Below are 19,883 nucleotides of genomic sequence, written 5' to 3'. Positions count from 1 at the left end.
GCTCCCCGGCTCCGCGCTCCTCCGGCCGGCTCGGGAAGGAGAGGCAGCGGCGCCGGTACGCCATGGCGCTGGCCGTGCTGCGGGCCCTGGAGCCCTTCCCGGCCGAGGCCCCTCCGCTGGCCGTGCTGCTGCCGCCGGGGGGCCCGTGGCCGCCCGCGGGGCCCGCGGGCCTGGTGCTGGCGCTGAGGCCGGCGGGGGCCGGCCCGACGGGGCCCGCGCTGCTGGTGGCCGCGCTGGAGGGCCCGGGCGAGGGGCCGGGCCCGGAGCCGGAGCCCGAGGCCGGCCCCCCGGAGCTGCTGGTGAGCCGCACGCTGCTGCGGCTCCTGGCCCTGGGCTCCGGCGCGCGGGTGCGGGCCCGGCCCGTGCGGCGGCCGCCGGCGCTGGGCTGGGCCCTGCTGGGCGCCTCGCCGGGCGCGGGCTCCGGGGCGGGCCCCCGAGGCGGCCCGGTGCTGGTGCGGCGCGGCGAGGCGCTGCCTGCGCTGGGGCCCCGGGTGCTGGAGACGCGGCCCGCGCTGCAAGGGCTGCTGGGCCCCGGCACGCGCTTGGCCGTGACCGAGCTCCGGGGGCGGGCCGCCGGGGCCGGCCCCGGGCCCCCGCTGCCGGCCCCGCCCGTGGTGTCGGCCTTCGCGGCCCCGGGCGCGCCCCGGCGGCTTCGGGGCGTCCTGGACGGGGTCGGGGAGGCGCTGGGAGTGGGCAGGAGCTGCCTGCGCGGCCTCGGCCTCTTCCAGGGAGAATGGGTGTGGGTGACCCCGGTCAGGGAAGGGCCGCCGGTGCCCCGGCCTCACCTGGCCAAGGTTCAGGTCCAGGACCCTCGGTGGAACCTCCCCGAGAAGCTGGGACCCGGGTCCGCGGAGCTGGGAGAGCCTCTCGCCGACGGGATGGCCCTGGTGCCTGCCAATCTGGCTTTCAACCTCTCCTGCGAACCCCTGGAAATCGGGGAGATCAGCATTCAGGTTAGGACCGGGAGGGCCCCCCTCCCCCTTACCTCGCTTTTGCCTTTTACTGAGTTAGGCCACGACACACTCGAACCTCCTCGGGCCAGCTTCTTGGCTTTGGTTCCCACTTCTATACGGTGAGATTACAATTTTACCAAGGAGTTAAGGAGTAAAGAATTTAAATATCAATATATATAACATTACAGACGCATCCAGAGCTGGAGAGTCTTCAGGTGGAAGATAGAAGTTCACTTTAAAATTGTAATGTATCAATAATAATATCTAGAATCTCATTTGCAACGTGCTTAATACTGTGAGAAGCAGTGGAAGATTCCTGCTTTCAGGAGTTTTACAGCTTATTGTATTTATTGACCTGGCTGTCTCAAAAATAGACTTATTCTATAAGATGAAATATAAATAAATATCTCCCTTGGTACTTGAGATCAGAAAGGAGAAATGGCTTAGCTCAGAAAAAGACTCATGAATTTGGAGTTTGCGTGGTATGGTGTCTGTTGTTGAAATAATACATTAAAAATTGCTTAAGTGCTTAGACTTCATGCCTTTTCTAGATCTAGAGCTGAGTTTTGCTTCTTAATACCTTCACCTCTTTGTTGCCTCAGCTTCCTTCTCTGTAAAATTACAGAATTGAACTCTGTGATCTCTAAGGTCACTTCAGTGTCTAAATCTGTGTTCTTGTGTCTTTAAGATTATGTGATGTCTTTTAGATGAGCAGAGGAAGAATGTGACAGGAGAAGAACATACTAAATATTCTGCTGAGCCCTAGCAACCTCACTGAGATCTTCTTGTCCTTTTGCCATTATTCTGAATAAGCTGAACTTTCAGTACCTTCTCAGGTCAATCACATGGGCTATATCCCAATCATATTTTGAGACCTGAGATTTCTATTAACTCTGAACTACTTGAGTTCTTCAGAAGGATTTTTCAGTTATTGACATAACTAGGAATACTTTAAAAACTGAAAAATAAAAGTAATATTGTATTCAAAGAGGAGAGGGAGACGTTACTTCTGTAGGTACAGATCTCATATCCTATCTTTCTGGTTGTTTTAAAATGTGGACTAGTAGATAGAAGATAGTAATAATAACTCATATCTATAGCACTTTAAGACATAAAGTGTTTTACATACATTATTTCATTTGAACCTCTCTTGTAAATGAGATAGGTACTATAGTATTACTTTCATTTTACAGGTAAAGAAACTGAGGCTCAGATATTCTTTACCCATGGTCATACAATTAATGTCTAAACAATAGCTTTTCTCACAAAGAGGGCATAGTCTAGTCACTATGTAAAGGGAAGGCTGTAAAATGTTGCTTCTTTCCTCTAATAGAGATACTCAGAAGGATTCAGGAGCCCTGAGGACAGTGGAAGCTGCTCAGTGCTGTCTGGGCCTCCATTTGCCAGAGAGCTACACATTGAAATTGTGTCCTCCCCCTGCTACAGCACCAATGGCAACTATGACCAGGCTCTTTATCAGCACTTTGAGACTCCCAGGTTAGCTCCTTAGCCCAAACAAAAAGATGTTTACCTCTTATAGAAACAATCTGGCATTCTGTATCAGTGTTGTTCCTCCTCCTTCCTGAACCCCAGATCTAGACATGTCCATTTGATTATTAAAGTTGCATTTTAGGAAGAAAATCTTGGGATCGAGATCCCAGTTGAAATGCTGGGGAAGTAATAGAGAAAGCTCATCTGTCATGAAGGAGAATGGGTACTTCACAGGAAACCCACTGGATCTCTTAGTCATTTCTGGAAAACTCATACTACGTTCTTTTTGATTTTCTCCCATCTTCCCAGAGCTTCGTCTCCCTCCACTTCCATACTTAATTGATCTATGGGTAGAAAACTTGCTCCCCAAAGATAGTTTATCATGTCAAAAACTCCAGTTAGGATCTCACTGGGCCTGCTTTTGTGTTACAGGGTAGTTCAGGAAGGGGATATTCTTTGCGTGCCAACAGTTGGGCAAGCAGACGTCTTAGAAAGAAGCTCAGAGAAACTGTTCAGGTATGTAGCCCGATCCTAAACCTTGAAAAGCTCCTACTAAGTCTTTAATACTTTTTGCTCTTTTCATATATGTGTGTGTGTGTGTGTGTGTGTATTATATGACACAGGATAACCCAAAACTTGAAATCTGTTTAGTTAGGAAAGAGTACACCTGCTGTTCCATGGGTCCATTCTCCAGAAGAAATGGCACTTGCTACTGAGGGAATGTCTTTTCTCCCATTTATCTACCCTTTGCAACAAAAAGTTTGTAATCAGCATAACTGAACCTTTCCCTACTGTCTGTGTGTGATCATGACTGAGTGAATTAGTACTGCCCTCAGGTCTCAGTGTTCCTGTGTATAACATAAGGAAAGAACAATACCAAGTTTGAATATGATTTGGGCTCTTGGCTAAAAGGAGAGTTGGCAGTTTCTTCCCATCCAGCAGAACATTATGTCAGGACTCAGAGTCCAGTGCTTTGGCATTCAAGTCACTGTCCTATTCCAGGGAAATCCTGTTATTAACTTCAGCATACACATCTCATTAGTGGTCCTGAGCCCTAGCCTTTGTTCTCTGCTGGGATTGTTTGTTAGTATGTTTACATTCAGTAGTTACTTGTCAACCCAGCTGTGTCAGGTGCTCTAACAATAGCCTTCCACATTGACCTTGGGAAACGACTCCAGAAAAGAGACCTTACAGTATGGGGAGGGGCCTCAGTTTAGGATTAGCTTCTTGGTCAACCTCTTATACATGCTATTTTCACTATAGGCACTAGTTCTCACTGGTTTTTCTAACCATACTACAGCTGTTGTCCTTCAGGCTCTGGGGATAAAAAAATAAGAGTGTGAAAATGATCTTCTTGACTACTGGCCATTTATCCAACGAGTGCTTGTTTTGAACCTACTGTGTATAAGACACTGTGCTGGGCAGTAGGATGCAGAGTCAAGGATGAAAATAGATCCTTTCCTTAAGCTTACATTCTTTTTTCTCCCCAATGTTTTAATTAATTAATTATTCCAATTATATATATATATATATATATATATATATATATATATATATATATAGATATATAGATATAGATATGTGTGTGTATATAATTTTCAGCATTCATTTTTGTAGTTTTTTTCTCCATCCCACCTTTTCCTCTCTCCTCTCTAAAATAACAAGTAATCTGATATAGATTATATATGTACAATCATGTTACACTTATTTCCATATTAATCATGCTGTGAAAGAAGATCAGAATAAAAGGAAAAAACCTCAAGAAGGAAAAAATAAAAAGCAAATTTTAAAAAGTGAAAGTGTATTCTTTTGTCTGCAGTGTGAATGTATTTTCCTTCTCCCTGTCTCTGCACATCTGTCTTCTACTCTAAGAGCCACCATCTCTGCTGATCTCTAACTGCTTGTGCCTCCTCCTCAAAATGATCTTGTTTTTATTTTTAATAGACATCTATGCAAACATGTTGTATCCCTCACCCTCCTAATCCAGTCAGTAAAGCTCTTGCAGAGCAGATCCAAGCTGATATGGGGAGAGGGGATGGAGCAGCAGGAGCACTTGGGGAAGTGAGGAAAGGCTTCATTCAGATAGGGGAGGGGGTGTTCTGAGCTGAGTCTTGAGGGAGATCAGGGATTCTAAAGGACAGTGAGAAGAAGGTAGTTCATTCAAGACACTGGGGTGGCTGATATAAAGATGTACAAACTGGAAATTCAGTGTTTTGTGTGAGGAACAGCAAGAAGGCCAATGTGACTGAACCCTAGAGTTCAAAAAAGAGATAGCAGACAGTAAGACTGGAAAGGTAGGTTGGGATCTGAGAAGGAATTTAAATGCTAAGCAGAGAAATTCATATTTGATACTAGATAAATTCGAACACTTCTGCCACTTACTGAGCCAAGGGGAGGGTCATACACAATAGGAGAATTACTTTGCCCACTATGGGAAAAATGGATTGTAGAGGGGAGAGATTTAAGTCAGGGCAACCATTTAGAAACATTTTACGTTCAGGTGCAAGGTGAAATAGGGCAGTATTTCTGTGAGGCAGCCCCATGGTACAGTGGATCAAGTATTGAATTTAGAGTAAAGACCTGAGTTTTAATACTGTTTGAAATAATTAGCTAGCTGTATGACAGGTCACTTAACTTCTGCCATCCTCAGTCTCTTCCTCTATACAATGGAGATAACAGTAGTACCTACCTCACTGAGGTACGCTGTGTAAATGTTAGCTATTACTATAAGTATCTTATAAAGGTAATTAATCGTGAGGTGAGGGAGAGTAAAGAGTCAAGGAAGATTCTGAATTGAGAAACTAGGTAACTAAAGGTGGTTACTCTAAAGAAATACAGAAGTACAGAAGAGGGGTGGTTTTGAGGGAAAAAAATGAGTTTTCTTTTAGACATGTTGAGTTTAAAATCCCATCTGGCACTAGAGTTGGAATGTCAAGTTTGGGCAATGCTAGTAATCACCATATACCTTACATTGAACAATTAATAAGAATGCTATGGGCTTTTTTTAAATTGAAGGCAATGGGGTTAAGTGACTTGCTCAAGGTCACATAGCTAGGTAATTATTAAGTTTCTGAGGTCAGATTTGAACTCAGGTCCTCCTGACTCCAGGGACAGTGCTCTATCTACTTTGCCACCTAGCTGCCCCTGCTACAGACTTTTAAATGTAAAATTGAACTCTTAAGGCCTCAGAGACTGACTCCTGTGTTAGCTCTGTTTCTGGGCCTTAGCTGTTAAGTTGCTTTCGAGGGTATAACCAATTAATTTCTCTTCTCTAAAGTGCTGAGCTCCTTTGAGAAGACTAACAGAGAAAGAGTGGAGCTCTAAGGATTGAAGCTGCTCACAAACTCTTCTCATCTCTCTAAATTACCTGCTCTGTAATATAGATCACTTGTATTCCAGAAATATCAGATTTATTCTGATGGTTTTGCCTTTTCACCTAATTAGGTCATCAAGGGTATCCTTTATCTAAAATGGTCTTAAACCCTGTAATTCTCATGGATTATACAGCTATATTTATGTTTTCCCCCCCTTTAATTGTCAAGACTCAGGATATTTTAAAATAGGCATGATCCCAAGTTTAAAAATGATGCATTTGAAATTCAACTCAGGATTAATGGTTATAAAAAGGATATAGAATTTGTCTCATATTCCAGTCTTTTACTATAAGCACTATTGAGTATAAAGTATTAAGAAGTCACAGAAACCAGGCCCATCTCCTCACATTAAATGCTAACTTCTCTCTTCTCTTCCTTCATTGTCTTCTGGGACCATTTTTGTCTCCAATCACTAATAGAAATTGGACATTATAACCTAAGCACTTTGGGGGGGTATCCTATCCCTATGCTGTGTGATCAAATTAATTTAAACTCTTGAGTTGAACGAAATGTGGGTTCTTGTCCACCATCAAATAGTTTTTCCATCTGAGAAATGGGGTTAGTCTCATGTTTTTTTTTCTTTTCCAGAATACAGTGATCATGTATAAACTTGGGATTTGCTCTGCCTTTGTTCCATAGGTGGCCTTTTCTGTTCTTCAAAGTGAAGACGACTGTTGGGGAGGCCCCAGAGGAACCAACCACTGCCTATCTGGCTGATACAGCCCACACCTCCTTGTACTTGGTGAGGCCTTTTAAGGAGGAAGGGTGGAGTGGGGAGACTGAGATAGTATACTGTGCCTGAGGCCTCTCTTTCATTTCCATTCAGGTGGGTTCTACTATGAGTTTTGTCCCATGGCTCCCTTCAGAGGGACAGTGTCTCTGGAGCAGTCTGTCCCCTCCAGGGCTGGAGACTTTAGTGACACAACTCTGTGACATCCTGAAACCACGACTCCATCCTGGGTAAGAGACGGCTTGGACGGTGAAGGATGATGTCTTGTTGGAGTTGTGGGAGGGGTCATGATTGTGGTTGGGCCTAGGTGATGAAGTGACAGAGTGCTGGGCCTGGAGTTAAGAAAACTTAATTCCCTGAGTTCAAATTCAGCTTCAGACATTGACTAGCTGTGTGACCCTGGGGAAGTCACTTAACTCAGTTTGCCTCAGCTTCCTCCTCTATAAAATGAGCTGGAGAAGGAAATGGGAAACCATTCCAGCATCTTTGCCAAGAAAACCCCAAATGGTGTCATGAAAAGTCAGACATGACTGAAAAAAAGACTGAGCATCAACAAGAAGAAAGATGTGTGGTACACATTTGGTCAGAATGTCTCAGGTTCAGCAAGCCTTCCTGAAGTTGACCAGCACAAACCCTTGGCCCTCTTGAGAAAGGGCAAATGAGAAAACTTATTCTAAGGCCCATGGCCTATTTCTGTTACACTTTTGAGAAGACTCCCTTCTTCATATTCAAAGGGAAAAGTTTGAGAGAGCATAGGACAGACAGGGCCAAATTTAGCCTTTTCTGGTTGCAGGGGCTCTTTGTTGACAGGGACCAGCAGTGTCCTCCTGCGGGGTCCCCCGGGCAGTGGGAAGACCACAGCCATCACTGCTGCCTGTGGCCGCCTTGGGCTTCACTTATTTAAGGTGAGGGTGCCCACCTCCCTTTGGATAAAGACAATGCAAAGGGTAGCCCTTGCTGCCTATCCCACTGCCTCACAGATCAGGCAGATTCCCATGGAATTTGGTCACTGGGTGGACCTTTCCAGGTGGAAGGGGGGGTTTCAAAGACTTGGTGACCAGCTGAAGTAACATCACCAATTTAGTGGAGTTGGGATGGAGCGGGATGAATTCTAGTCCTTTTTCTCTTGCTTGCATTGAAAAAGGCCACAATTCCCTGAAAGAGTCCCTAAGGCAATCCCATTCTTCACTATTGGTATCCCTGTTTCCCTACAGGCAGACTGTTCAAGGCTGTGTGCAGACACCAGTGCGGCAGTGGAGAGTAAGCTTCGGGCCGCTTTCTCCCGGGCTCAGCTTTGCCGTCCATCAGTCCTGCTGCTGAGAGGTGTGGAACTCCTGGGCTGGGAACGGGATGGGCTGGGTGAGGATGCCCATGTGGTCGCTGTGCTTCGACATCTTCTTTTGAACAAGGATCCTCTCATCAGGTATTACCTCAAACCCACCTCAGGAGTCTGGGACTACACTCTGGGACCAGACTCATCCCCACCCTTTCATTACATTAATCTGCCTCAATACTGTTTTGATCTATTAAGTCAACACTGTGGGCTCAGTGCCCATTGAACAATGGGTGTAATCATGTGCTGACTATTTGGGGAAAATCCAGAGGAAGGGGAAGAGAAGGAATCCTCAGTCTGTTTGGGGTAGGCTGGAACTAGGGCACTAATGCACAGTCCAACCTGGGGTCTTTACGATCCCTTCCCTGACTCCACCCCTCCTCCTTGATCCTGCCAGCAGTGGGTTTGGAGTCCTCAGTTCTATCCTGGGCTCAGCATCTGCTCCTCTCTCTCCACAGTTCGCTACCTTTGTTGGTTGTGGCTACAACAAGCTGCCCCCAGAATGTGCCCCCTGATGTGCAGATAGCATTTCCTCACGAGCTCGAGGTTCCCATGCTGACAGAGGAGCATCGGCTCAGCATCCTGCAGGCACTGACTTTCCGCCTCCCTTTGGGCCAGGAAGTGAACCTAGCCCAGCTGGCAAGGAGGAGTGCAGTAAGTGCTGGGGGTGGGGGAGGAGGGTCAGGGCTCAAAGGGTACAGGACCCCATGCCTACCTTGGTAAGGCACCCAATCCGAAAGCTCCATGTACCATGTACCTGCTTCTGAACTGAAATGGAATAACTCCCAGGACGTGGGGGTGCATCAAGGCAGAGCATCTCAAAACTTGACTAGGCCTGCTCATAGAGAGGCCAAGACTGTCCTTAGCAATGCCCTTCCTCATTGAGGCAGATCCAGTTAAGAAGTATTAGAGCTGCCACTTAACTCCCCCTGGCTCCTAGTTCTGATGATTGGAGCTAAGGAAAATTTACTTACTCAACTCCTTCACAGAATGTCTGAAAGGGGAAATGGGGGTGGTGGTGGAAGCAAGACATTCCACCCACCTCTTATGGGCTTTTTCGTTCTTGTTGTTACTCGTATCTTCCCCAGGGCTTTGTGCTGGGTGATCTTTGTGCACTGTTGGCCTATAGCAGCCGAGCAGCCTGTGCCAGGATCCAGACAGGGTGAGGGGCAAGTAAAGCATGGAAGCTGGGAAGGAGGAGAGGGGAGGGTACTAAGACCCTGAAGGGCCAAAACTCTAGGAGTCCTGAGTCACAACTTTTGTCCCCTTTGACATTTCTTTGGTCAGTGTGATGGCTGCTGGCAGCTTGAGTGAAGAAGATGAGGGGGAGCTGTGTACTGCTGGCTTTCCCATACTGGCAGAGGACTTTGGAATGGCACTAGAACAACTACAGATGGCTCACTCTCAGGCCATAGGGGCCCCTAAGGTAGGGGTTCCAGACTTTATTTTAAGAAGAAATTAGGAGGCAGCTAGGTTGTGTAGTAGATAGAGCACTGTCCCTGGAGTCAGGAGGACCTGAGTTCAAATCCAGCCTTAGAGACTTAATACTTACCTAGCTGTGTGACCTTGGGCAAATCCACTCTCTTACCATTTATCTTCTAGATCCCAGCGGTTTCCTGGCAGGATGTGGGAGGATTGCAGGATGTGAAGAGGGAGATTCTGGAAACAATTCAGCTCCCTTTGGACCATCCTGAGCTGCTGGACCTGGGGCTGAGGCGCTCAGGCCTTTTGCTTTATGGACCTCCAGGCACTGGAAAGACCCTCCTGGCAAAAGCTGTAGCCACTGAATGTAGTCTCACCTTCCTCAGGTAAGGACAAGGGACAGTAGATCTGCTGGGAAGGAGGAGAAGGGAGGACTCTAGGCTGGAGACTTAAATTGGATAAGACCAAGGAGATATTGGGGAAGTCAATGCTCATGTTCATTCTTCTTCCCAGTGTGAAAGGTCCTGAGCTCATCAATATGTATGTGGGTCAAAGTGAGGAGAACATTAGGGAAGGTGAGTGAGAGTTGTAACATCCCACTCTCTCCAGTCCCTTCTCCTGCCAAGACTGCTCCCTTCTAGACTCTCCCTTAAAGGATCAGTTAAAGGGCAGTGATAAAGCACTGGTCAAAGCTTAGCTCTGCCACTGATAGACTGTGTAACCTTTTTGTTCTTCAAGCTGTTAGTCTGCCAAATGAGGGGGTTGAACCAAATCTCTGGAGGTCTCTTTAAATTAAATTTTTAATTTGGTGATCCTATTTGTCAAATGAAGTTCTCAGGGGCAGGTTTAGTGAGTGGTTAAGCTCTAGCCCCATTCCCACTGAGTCTCCTCGTTCTCCCAGTTTTCTAATTTGTTGCATTCTCTCCTTCTTATCCACACTTTCTCCTTTCCAGTCTTTTCCAGGGCTAGAGCTGCTGCCCCGTGCATCATTTTTTTTGATGAGTTGGATTCTTTGGCTCCAAGTCGGGGGCGAAGTGGGGACTCTGGTGGGGTGATGGACAGGTGGGTAATCCTGAACCAGGGAATGAGACTTATTTTTCATGGAAGGCGTTGAGGATGGAGTAGCAGCTTTTCCAGGAGCTTCAGAAGGATTAGAGATATCACACTGTCAGGTTCTGGGCCACCAGTAGTCAAGGGTTTAAGAGCAAAAGTCTTCCCTTGGATTCTTATAAAGGTAATGTGGAGAAAGAATGTGGACTGCAAATCACATAGAAGATCAAGGAAAGGGGCTCAGGAGAGGCTAAAAAAGGATGAAGAGCAGGGGATGAGAGAAAGCCTCCTCAGACAAGACCTGGAACATTGGAAAAAAGATCAACTCTGAAGAGTAGAAAAGGGTACTCGCTCTCTGCCCCAGCTCTCCCTCATCTCATTCTCTACCTTTAATCCTTACAGGGTGGTCTCCCAGCTCCTGGCTGAGCTTGATGGACTTCACAGCAGCCAAGAAGTGTTTGTAATTGGAGCTACCAATAGGCCTGATCTCCTAGATGCTGCCCTGTTACGGCCAGGCAGGTTTGTCCTATCCCTTATCTCTTAAAGAAAACAGATCAGCTCCAATTAACACCTCATTTCCAATGATCATCTTGGTCTGTACTTCCTCTCAGGGCCAGGCTTACCTAGTATCAGTATTTGCTGACCTGTCTGGTTGGGCTCCAAGGTTACATGAGTTAAACACCCTATCCTGACCAGTGCTCTCTCTTAAGGTTTGACAAGCTGGTGTTTGTGGGGCCAAGTGAAGATCGGACTTCCCAACTTCGGATTCTAAGTGCCATCACTCGAAGGTATAGCCCAGGGGATGTGGGATGGTTAGGCCCTAGCGTCTGGGTGAGCCACTTTAGCATTGATAGAATGGAAAAGGATCTAGATTTGGCATGAAAGGTCCTGGGTGTCAATTTCTGCTCTACTAACTAATGTTAAATAATGATGTCTATTGGAGAGCCATGGGTTAATTACAGAAAAAAGAATATTTCCAAAACTATGACCATCCCCTCACTTCCACCCCTACTTCCCCATTTCAGATTCAAGCTTGAGCCCTCTGTGAATCTGGTGAGCGTTCTGGACCGATGCCCCACTCAACTAACTGGTGCCGATTTGTACTCGCTCTGCACTGATGCTATGACAGCAGCACTGAAGCGAAGAGTGCAGGACATTGAAGATGGTGAAGATAAGATCTCTCCAACTCCTGGGCTCAGTGGGATCAAGGGAGAGGCCCATCAGACAATAAAGCAGTCTCAGAGTCCCTCCTCACCATCTTGAGCCTCAGCAGGCTGAAATGGCTGTGAGAGACATCCTGATTAGAAAAACAGGAGGGAGTCACTAGATGTGGAGCAAAGGAAAGATGGCTGAGTCACCTGCTTGGGGGTTTTAAAGGGCCTGCAGCTACCAACCTGGGCCCCATTGTGCTGAAGCTGAGCAGGCCTTGTTAGGAAACCTTGTTTAACTAGAATACAACAGTTCCCCATTCCAAATTCCAGACAAAGATTGTGAGTACCTTTATCTTCAGGTCCTTTTTAGGCTTTAGGCTAGAAGCTTTCTCCTTAGTTCTCTTTATCTGGAATTCCTAATGTTGACTTGGAGTTACATGGAAGCTGAGATTCTAGTCCTTTCTACTTTCCTTCCCCTCTATCAGCTGTAAAGGGGAAAGCAGGACTTCCTTTTATGACTTCTCTCCTCTCTCTCTCTCTTTCTTCACCCCCAGGACTGGAGCCAGCTAATTCAGCACTGCTTCTTACTATGGAAGATTTGGTCCAGGCTGCTGCCCGGCTGCAGCCATCTGTCTCAGAGCAGGAGTTACTCCGTTACAAGCGCATCCAGAGTAAATTTGCGGCCTGCTAGCATCACTTTGGACTGTACCCTTAGCCCCACCCTCTCTATCAACCCTAGAACAACATCAGTGAGCCAATTTGAGTGGGCAGTGCCTCTTTGAGGAGGAAGGACTAAGGGTATAAAGGTACAAAGATCAAATGCTAAACCAGAGGTCTAAACTATGGGGTCAGTATTGCAGGAACCTGGGTAGGTAGGGACTAAATGGAAGGACCTGACAGAAAATCCTGCTGTCCCAAGTTCATCCTTTACAACTTTTGTCTTGTTAAGAGTTTCAACTCAGATCCTGCCCCATACTTTACTGTGGAGTGAGCAATCCTCACTTCTGAGACCTGAGTGAAGCATTCCTTCCCCAGTTTCTGGTCAGAAACTGTAGGTGTAAGGTGGGGCCTAGCCTTTTAGATATGGCCCATGTGTTTTGTTGTTATGGAGAGTTCTTTAAAACATTTAAAAGGGTTCTGCTTGGCTAAGGCAGGGACTGGAAGAGAGAAAGGAAGGTGGAGGAAACGTCCTGGGGACTCAGCCTGGAGGCTTGAAATGATATTCATGATCTAGCCTTTACTATTCCAGCCAAAAATAAGTGTGTGCTGCCCTCTTCTGGTCTTGTAGGGGTGAGGCAGGAGCTTAGGGACCCAAAGATCCTGGGAAATTGAGACCAATGGTTGTTATCCAGGCAAGAATCAGAGGTAACAATAGGCATCAGAATTAATAGCTGAGATTCAAGAAATCTTGATTAGCCTCTTCACTTTACAAATGAGGAAAACGAGTCCTCAAAAAAAGTAAATCAACTTGTACAGAGTCCCAGGCTAAGATCCAAACTCCTCACTGATTGTTCCAAATGTTCTCTCTTCTCTGGGATGGGATGCAAGATTTGAAGGTCTGGAGTGTTCTAGATTTGGTCAAAAGATGTCTGAGTGGGTTAGGGCAAGGACTATGAACACACAAGCATAGAAACAGAAAAAAGATTTTTTTTTTTCAAATCTCCCATTCCAAACTACTTTGTAGGTTAAACCTGTTTATTAGAAGGACTTTGCTGGGCATATGAAGTGCCTTGGTGGTAGTTCAGCCAGTCTTCTTGAGCACATGGATAAAATAGCAGGGTTCAGAGGACTGACCAGGCTTGTAAGGTTTGAAATCTCCAAGGAGACTGTGTTGGCACCGTCCGCGGAAGGCTTCCCGGAGAAGCTCTGTGAAGGGCGCCAGGCAGTGAGGGTAGTATGAGAGACGGAACTTACTGCAAAGGGACCAAAGGTGTATGGGCATGAGAAACTAGAGAGAAAATAAGATTGAGGATCATAGGGGTAAAGGACATAGATGAGGATTCTTTGGGTTAGGCCTGAAAATTGCCTAGAAACATGGGGAAAGATGAACCTGAGGAACATATCCAGGATTGGGGGAACCCAGACTTTAAAATTTTCCCTTCTCCCTCCTCTGAAAGAAGCCTGAGTACCTCAAGCCAAGGCTGCCATCCTGCCCAGCACCAGGTATTTGGACAGTATAATCCAGGGTTACCATGTGAGCCTTATTGTTCACAGTCAGCACTGATGTAGTGATATCCTTAGTCAGGTCACTCTGTGGATGGTAAAAATAGGAGCTATCAGTATCCTACCCCCCACCCAGACTCCTCATGCTTACTCCCTTTCAAAACTCTTGACCTTGTTTATTATAGAAATTCTTATAAATTGCCTTCTTCCTATGTATTTTATCTGTCCTTTTTTGGGGGGAGGGGGTTTCTGCAAGACAGTGGGATTAAGGACTTGCCTAAGGTCACACAGCTAGGTAATTATTAAGTGTCTGAGGTCAGATTTGAACAAAGGTTCTCCTGACTCCAGCGCTGGTCTCTATTCACTGTACCACTAGTATTCTATTGCCTCCCTCAAAAGAAATCATCTTGGGGCAGCTAGGTGGTGTAGTGGATAAAGCACTGGCCTTGGCATCAGAAGTACCTGGGTTCAAATCCAGTCTCATACACTTAATAATTACCTAGCTGTGTGGCCTTGGGCAAGCCACTTAACCCCATTTACCTTGTGGAAAAAAAAACCTAAAAAAAAAGGAATCTTCTTATGCTCAATCCCAGGTGATGCCCTTCACATTTACACTGCCAGGCAACCCCCAAGACTGTCTTGGGCCCTCCTCTTTTTAGCTATCTCAATGATCTCTTTGTCCCAGGGGCCCAATTTTTATTTCTGCAGAGAATTCAAACATTGGTTATGTGACATTGGAGAGTCACCCCTTTATGGCTATTTGCTCATCTATAAAATAAAAGGATTGAATTTGATGGGCTCTCCCATATCTTCTAGTTCTAAATCTGTTATTCTGTGATCCCCAGATTTGTATATCCAATTTTAGTTTGCATCACCAACCATCTTTTACCATCTTGAAATGTATATGCCATAAACATCTCAAGTTACATGTCTAAAACAAACTTGCCTCCTAAACCTCCCCCTTTTCTAGACTCCCTTATTATTCTTAAGGACACTGTTAATCTCCAGGTCAAACCAAGCTCACAGCCTTGATGTCATCCTTGATTCTTTCATTCTTACCCCTTAACGTCCAATTTGTTGTGACTTGTCATTTGTACCTTCACCACATCTCTTGTATACATCCCTTTTCCATACAGCCATGAGCCTAGTTCAGGACCACATCACCCATGACTGGCCTAATTGCATTATGCTGGTTCATCTCCCTGCCTCATCTCTTCATTCAGCTACCAAAAAGAATAGCCCCGCTTTCAGCATTAGCAGTTCCCTATTGTCTCCATTATCATAAAGTTCTGTGGCAGCTAGGTGGCGCAGTGGTGGAGCCCCTGTGCCTGGTTCAGGAGCTGAATTCACAGACCCTTAGTGCCTTCCTCAGATGAGCTCCCATATGCTGTGTTCATGGCGTGTTGTCTGTACCTGATTCTCCTCCATCAGAAGAGAGCTCCCAAGTGCTTAGCTCATGCTTGATGTATTCAATAAACATTTATGCACGCTGTTTCCCTCCCCCAGCTCCTCCTTCCTATACTTCTACTTCCATTGTGGAACTGCCTTCTACTGCTCTGGCTACTGTATCTGGCATCTGCCCCTCCTCCGCACACCTTATAGTATATGTTCTTGCCAGGTGGGGCACAGCCGGTGCTGAGGATGTGGTCATAGTTTCGGTGGTCGATAACCAGTAAGCCTCCAGGCCGCACCATGCCTGCAATGTTTTTCAGGGCCAATTTATGCTCACTCTGATCACCTGAGGTCAGAAGATGTGAAAGATCATTAGTGCCACAGGTGCTTCCTCTATCACCTGATCCACCTGTCCTGGCCCTCTGAACCCAGAGACAAGAGAGAGAGAGAGTGTGTTTGAGTATCCCAGTTCTCACCTTTACAGTCTGGCAGGTGGGCAAAACTGTTACCTAGGCAGATAACAGCATCAAAGCCTCCACCTGCTGGCAGAGGCACATCTTTGTCCAGGGTCAGCCAGTTGGCCTCTTCAATGACTGAAGAAAGAGTAGAGAAGAGGATGACACCATTTCCATGAGAATGAGAAGTGTATATCCCACCTTGACTAACAAACACAAAATTTCCCCTATAGAGAAGCCCAGGCTCTTTTTGGGGGGAAGGGATGAGCAGGAAGAATATACATGGATCCCACCAAGGGAATAAAGGATAGGTGTGCTGGACACTTAGTGGCTGTTAAATTTTTGGTGAAAACACACCTCAGAAATTGGCAAATGAACCAAATCTGGACTTGGTTTATTGTTTTGTTGATTGTTTAGACAAAGTGATGTGGCAAAATATTAATGATTAAATTGAAAAGGGTGTCAAGTGTAAGTTCCTTCCACCCCATCCAACTTATAAAACATTAGTATGCCCCATTGTAAGTATTTAGGGACACAAAAGTAGAAGGGACACACAGGGAGGATAGGGGCAGGGCAGAGCCAGTAAGGAGAAATGTGAAGGAGAAAAGTTATGGTTGCTGAGCTCCCTTGGTCCATTCTCGAGGGGAGAGCAGATTGCAAGGAAAGGATTCAGTAAAGTTGGCAGGACAGTTACACTATAACCCTTTGGTTCCCATTCCAAGAGCCTGCCACCTGTTTCTCCCTGCTACTTAAGGCTCTCCCATTTGGAGGAGTCAGCAAGATGCTTTGCCTTGGAAAGGGGAATAATCAGCATAGCCTTCATTATTTCTCCATCCCAGGGTCCAGGTCTCCAAATCACCTACCCCCTTGCTGCTGGTTCTCAAAGGGCTGTCACATGTACGGGAAGCAGTAAATGTGACTGCTCATTGTCTCCTGCCCCATGACAGGCTGCCTGACCCAATGGGATTTAGTCCTTAGATCTGATCATCCTTGGTCAGACAGGACAAGAACAAAGCCTCATTATATCTGGATAGCACTTTCTCATTGGCAAAGGACTTTCCACATCATTATTTTCTCATTCAGTCCCTTTAACAATTTTATGAAATATGCAGGGCACTGATTAATAGTCATAGTTTTGGTGGTCAATAACATTTGGCAGATGAGGAAACAGGCTCAAAAAAAGATGGAGATTTGTCTCAAATTCAGAGCTAAGTAAATGGCAGATGAAGGATTAAAAGCAAATCATTCTGATGCTCAGTCCCATACCACCTAAGCAGGGATGAGATGACTGAGTAGGACCCCAAACCTCAGGTAAAATGAAGGGGGGGGGGTTGGAGGAGAATTAAAGACTAAAGGCAAGGGCAAATTCCTATGGTTGTCCTCAAGACTTGGTTTTGAAATCAACCATGAGAAGAGATACTAGATTGTTGGATCCCTAACCTTAAGAGACAAGAGTCCAGGAAGAGAAGCTCTAGTGAGGAGAAAAATACAGACCAAACCAGAACAAAATTAAGGCTTGAATTAGGAGCAGAAAAGGTAGAGAACTAGAAGTTAAAAGCTAGATGGAAAGTTAGATCATCTGGTCATAGAATCATAGAGCTGGCAGGAATCTTTGAGGCCATCAATGAGGTCCCACCCTCTTATGTTGTACAGGGGAGGAAAGAGAGGTACAGAAAAGTTATGTGGCTTTCAGGATCACACAGTGATGAGGATCAAAGCAGGATTCCAACCCTGGTCTTCCTCACCAAATCCACCATACTCACCCAGTTGCTCCACTAGTCTACTTATTCCCACACCTACATTTTGTAAAGGAGGAAACTAAGACCCAGGCAAAAGTGACTTGCTACAAATCACCATGTAATGACAAGCAATGGCAGAACCAAGGTTAGAAGTCTAGTCCTCTGATATCTAGTTCAATATTTCAGATGACAGTTATATGTGAAGGGAGCTGGTTGTATGATCCCGCTGCTTCTATCGTCACTTGGTCCCACATACCCCACTTGTCAAAGGCTTCCTCGTGACGACGGTTCCATCGTTCTTTCAGGGCATACTTGAGCATCTTGTCACTGGCATCCACACTGGTTACTTTGAAGCCCTCTTCCACTAGCATGATGGAGTCCACCCTACACCAGGTCCAGAAGGCAATGACAGGTTGTGGGGAGGAGGGAAAGGGAAGAGGAGATGGGCCAGGGAAGATGGGGGGGATGAGGACAAGAGGGGTTAAAAAGGGAAAAAGAGGGAGAGGAAAAAGGGCAAAGAGGAGCAATGCAGACAAGCAGAGTTAAAGAAAAATAGGCATAGGGGAATGGGGGTTTAAGGTCAAAGGAGGAAGTGGGGACTAAGAAGACCAGAAGGAGGAACCCAGTGCTTGTGAATGTGTTACCCCTGATGCTGACACCACCCCCTACCCAAGGTCATTCCTCCCCTTGTCCCCTCCCAACATACAAAACACCCTTTAACTCACTGAATCTAAAACCCTTAGAATAGGAAGGGAACCCAGAATTCATTCAACCTATAACCACAACATGACTCCCCTCTATAACAACTCTAACAAGTGATCTTCCTGGACAAATTTTCAAGGACTCAAGGGACTTTCTTCCTTAAAGCCACTAGAGAGGGGTGGCTAGGTGGACTAGTGGATAAAGCACCGGCCCTGGAGTCAGGAGTACCAGGGTTCAAATCCAGTCTCAGACAATAATTACCTAGCTGTGTGGCCTTGGGCAAACCACTTAACCCCGTTTGCCTTGCAAAAATAAAAAAAAAACCCCACCAGAGAGAGGTAACCCATTTTACTTTTGGAGAGGTCCTCTGACATCTTCCCACTATTCTCTCCCTTTTAGCTCTGAAGTGCACTGCCACAATTCAAGCCTGTCTCACAAACATGCTTGTCCCATTTTGCCACCCCCAACTCCTCAGTTTCTCCTGCTCCCACTCCCAAAGAGATATCTTCCAATTCCATTATCTGTTCAATTCCTGGTGACTCCTTCTGCCTGGGCAGGTAATCTGCTTTTCCCTACTAGCTCCCTCTGCCTCAGGCACATCCTGTATGATTTATCCTCGCCACTTTCTTTGCCTGGCACCCAGTCCTGTCCTGTCCTTCCCCCAGCTTTACCCGGTGCCACAAGCCACGTCAAGCACGTGTTGGCAGCCGTGTTGGTGCAGTAGCCCCAGGAGCCAGGCCTTGTATTCAGCTGTCCGACTTCGGGTGTCACCTATGTACAGCTGCCAGACCCGTGCTGCTTCCCCATCGGCATATTGGTCTGGGAGTCCCTCAGCTGCCACTCCCAAGGAGCGGGTCCGGTATATGCTGTCTACCATCCTCTCACTTCCACCTGGCACCTCAGCCACCTGCTGAAATACTTTTATAAGGCTGCCCTGGCTCTTTCTGCCCTGCCTGCCTAACCTGTCCAATGGCAGGTAAGATCCAGGACACGCCCCTGTCCGCTCTTCTCCCAGAGCCAGGAACCAGCTGTTCCTGACCTCCCAGGTCCTCCCTGTGAATGGTCTTCCTTCTACTCCACCTCCCTAACCTCAAGCAAGAGAGGGGTTTGTCACGTGGGCGATATCCACCTTCCAGCCCTATCTAGGTAACCAGGGAAGAAAAGCAGAGCCCACCCTGAGCTCCTGAGAACCAGGAATAAAATGGGGAAAGGCAAAGAGCTAGGAGGGACCGGGCTGTGTGTATTAGAGGGCATCTCTAAGGCCTTCATATCTTTGTCCACTTAGGCATCAGGCATGAAGGTAGGAACACAGATAAGGGATTAGGAAAGCAGGGGTGGGGGTGGGATTGATAAACCTGAGTTAAATCGGGTCATAATAGCCTAGCTCCAGCTCACCTCACAACCCTTTTTTCCCGCTTGTGACCCTCCACCCCCGCCCCCAGAGGTACATAATGAAGAATTCCTTATGTCTAACCCAGAAAACCGGCTCCCAGCTTCTGCCTTCTCCAGGGCCTTGAAGAGCCAAGTGGGGTCTATGGAGATAAGCTGGTGGTAAGGAGGGCTTGGCATAATATCTTCTTTGCCACATTGAACCTGAGAACTGACTTCAAGTCTTAGCTTCAACATCACTTTTTCTTTCCTTTTTAATCTGGTGGCAAATACAGAACAGGGTGGCCATGTAAGGTGGGGGAAATGGAAGGGTGGGCTCAAATGCTTAGTGGGCAGTGGTGGTAGGGCTTGCAACAGATGGAGAAGCACCATTATTACCAGGTCCTCCAAAGATTGCAGGATGTGGAGGGGAGGCAGGGCAGGGGTCAGAGAGCAGCATGTTATGGACACAAGAGAGGAGGAAGGGCCTCTGCCCTTCCAAATACCAAAGGAACAACAGTGATAGGCAGGTTGCTGAGGGGAAAGGTTCAGGGTCAGAC

At 46.7% G+C, this 19,883-nt stretch overlaps 2 protein-coding genes across 2 annotated transcripts; one reads left to right on the top strand and one right to left on the bottom strand.

Annotated features, from left to right (window-relative positions):
• PEX6 (peroxisomal biogenesis factor 6) lies at nucleotides 1-14,461 on the top strand. The gene is made up of 17 exons (XM_074236982.1): nucleotides 1-953; nucleotides 2,287-2,450; nucleotides 2,877-2,960; nucleotides 6,458-6,560; nucleotides 6,645-6,778; nucleotides 7,342-7,453; nucleotides 7,763-7,971; nucleotides 8,340-8,535; nucleotides 8,970-9,043; nucleotides 9,169-9,307; nucleotides 9,484-9,689; nucleotides 9,817-9,878; nucleotides 10,257-10,365; nucleotides 10,756-10,872; nucleotides 11,064-11,141; nucleotides 11,379-11,518; nucleotides 12,059-14,461. Exons 1-17 carry the CDS (start codon nucleotides 63-65, stop codon nucleotides 12,193-12,195), a joined length of 2,955 nt encoding a protein of 984 aa, XP_074093083.1. The 5' UTR covers nucleotides 1-62; the 3' UTR covers nucleotides 12,196-14,461.
• Nucleotides 13,136-18,869, bottom strand: GNMT (glycine N-methyltransferase). Its single transcript, XM_074236983.1, has 6 exons — nucleotides 18,627-18,869; nucleotides 17,510-17,637; nucleotides 15,536-15,652; nucleotides 15,263-15,405; nucleotides 13,634-13,755; nucleotides 13,136-13,417 (listed from the first exon to the last, which is right to left on the bottom strand). The coding sequence occupies exons 1-6, from the start codon at nucleotides 18,830-18,832 to the stop codon at nucleotides 13,246-13,248; spliced, it is 888 nt and encodes a 295-aa protein (XP_074093084.1). The 5' UTR covers nucleotides 18,833-18,869; the 3' UTR covers nucleotides 13,136-13,245.
• Nucleotides 18,870-19,883: the final 1,014 nt, after the last annotated feature.

This window comes from Macrotis lagotis, chromosome 5, assembly GCF_037893015.1.
Source record: "Macrotis lagotis isolate mMagLag1 chromosome 5, bilby.v1.9.chrom.fasta, whole genome shotgun sequence".
In the NCBI taxonomy this organism is placed as follows: domain Eukaryota; kingdom Metazoa; phylum Chordata; class Mammalia; order Peramelemorphia; family Peramelidae; genus Macrotis; species Macrotis lagotis.
The sequence above is the reverse complement of the archived record's forward strand: the minus strand, read 5'-3'. Positions and strand labels throughout refer to the sequence as shown.

Excerpts from the sequence above, each read along its gene's own strand:
- PEX6 (XM_074236982.1), top strand. The coding sequence starts at position 63 with ATGGCGCTGGCCGTGCTGCGGGCCCTGGAGCCCTTCCCGGCCGAGGCC. Across the intron at positions 6,779-7,341 it reads AAACCACGACTCCATCCTGG|GGGCTCTTTGTTGACAGGGA; the intron begins GTAAGAGACGGC and ends TTCTGGTTGCAG. Across the intron at positions 10,366-10,755 it reads TCTGGTGGGGTGATGGACAG|GGTGGTCTCCCAGCTCCTGG; the intron begins GTGGGTAATCCT and ends TAATCCTTACAG.
- GNMT (XM_074236983.1), bottom strand. The coding sequence starts at position 18,832 with ATGGTAGACAGCATATACCGGACCCGCTCCTTGGGAGTGGCAGCTGAG. Across the intron at positions 13,756-15,262 it reads GCAAGAACATATACTATAAG|AGTGACCTGACTAAGGATAT; the intron begins GTGTGCGGAGGA and ends TACCATCCACAG. Across the intron at positions 13,418-13,633 it reads GATGGCAGCCTTGGCTTGAG|TAAGTTCCGTCTCTCATACT; the intron begins GTACTCAGGCTT and ends GTCCCTTTGCAG.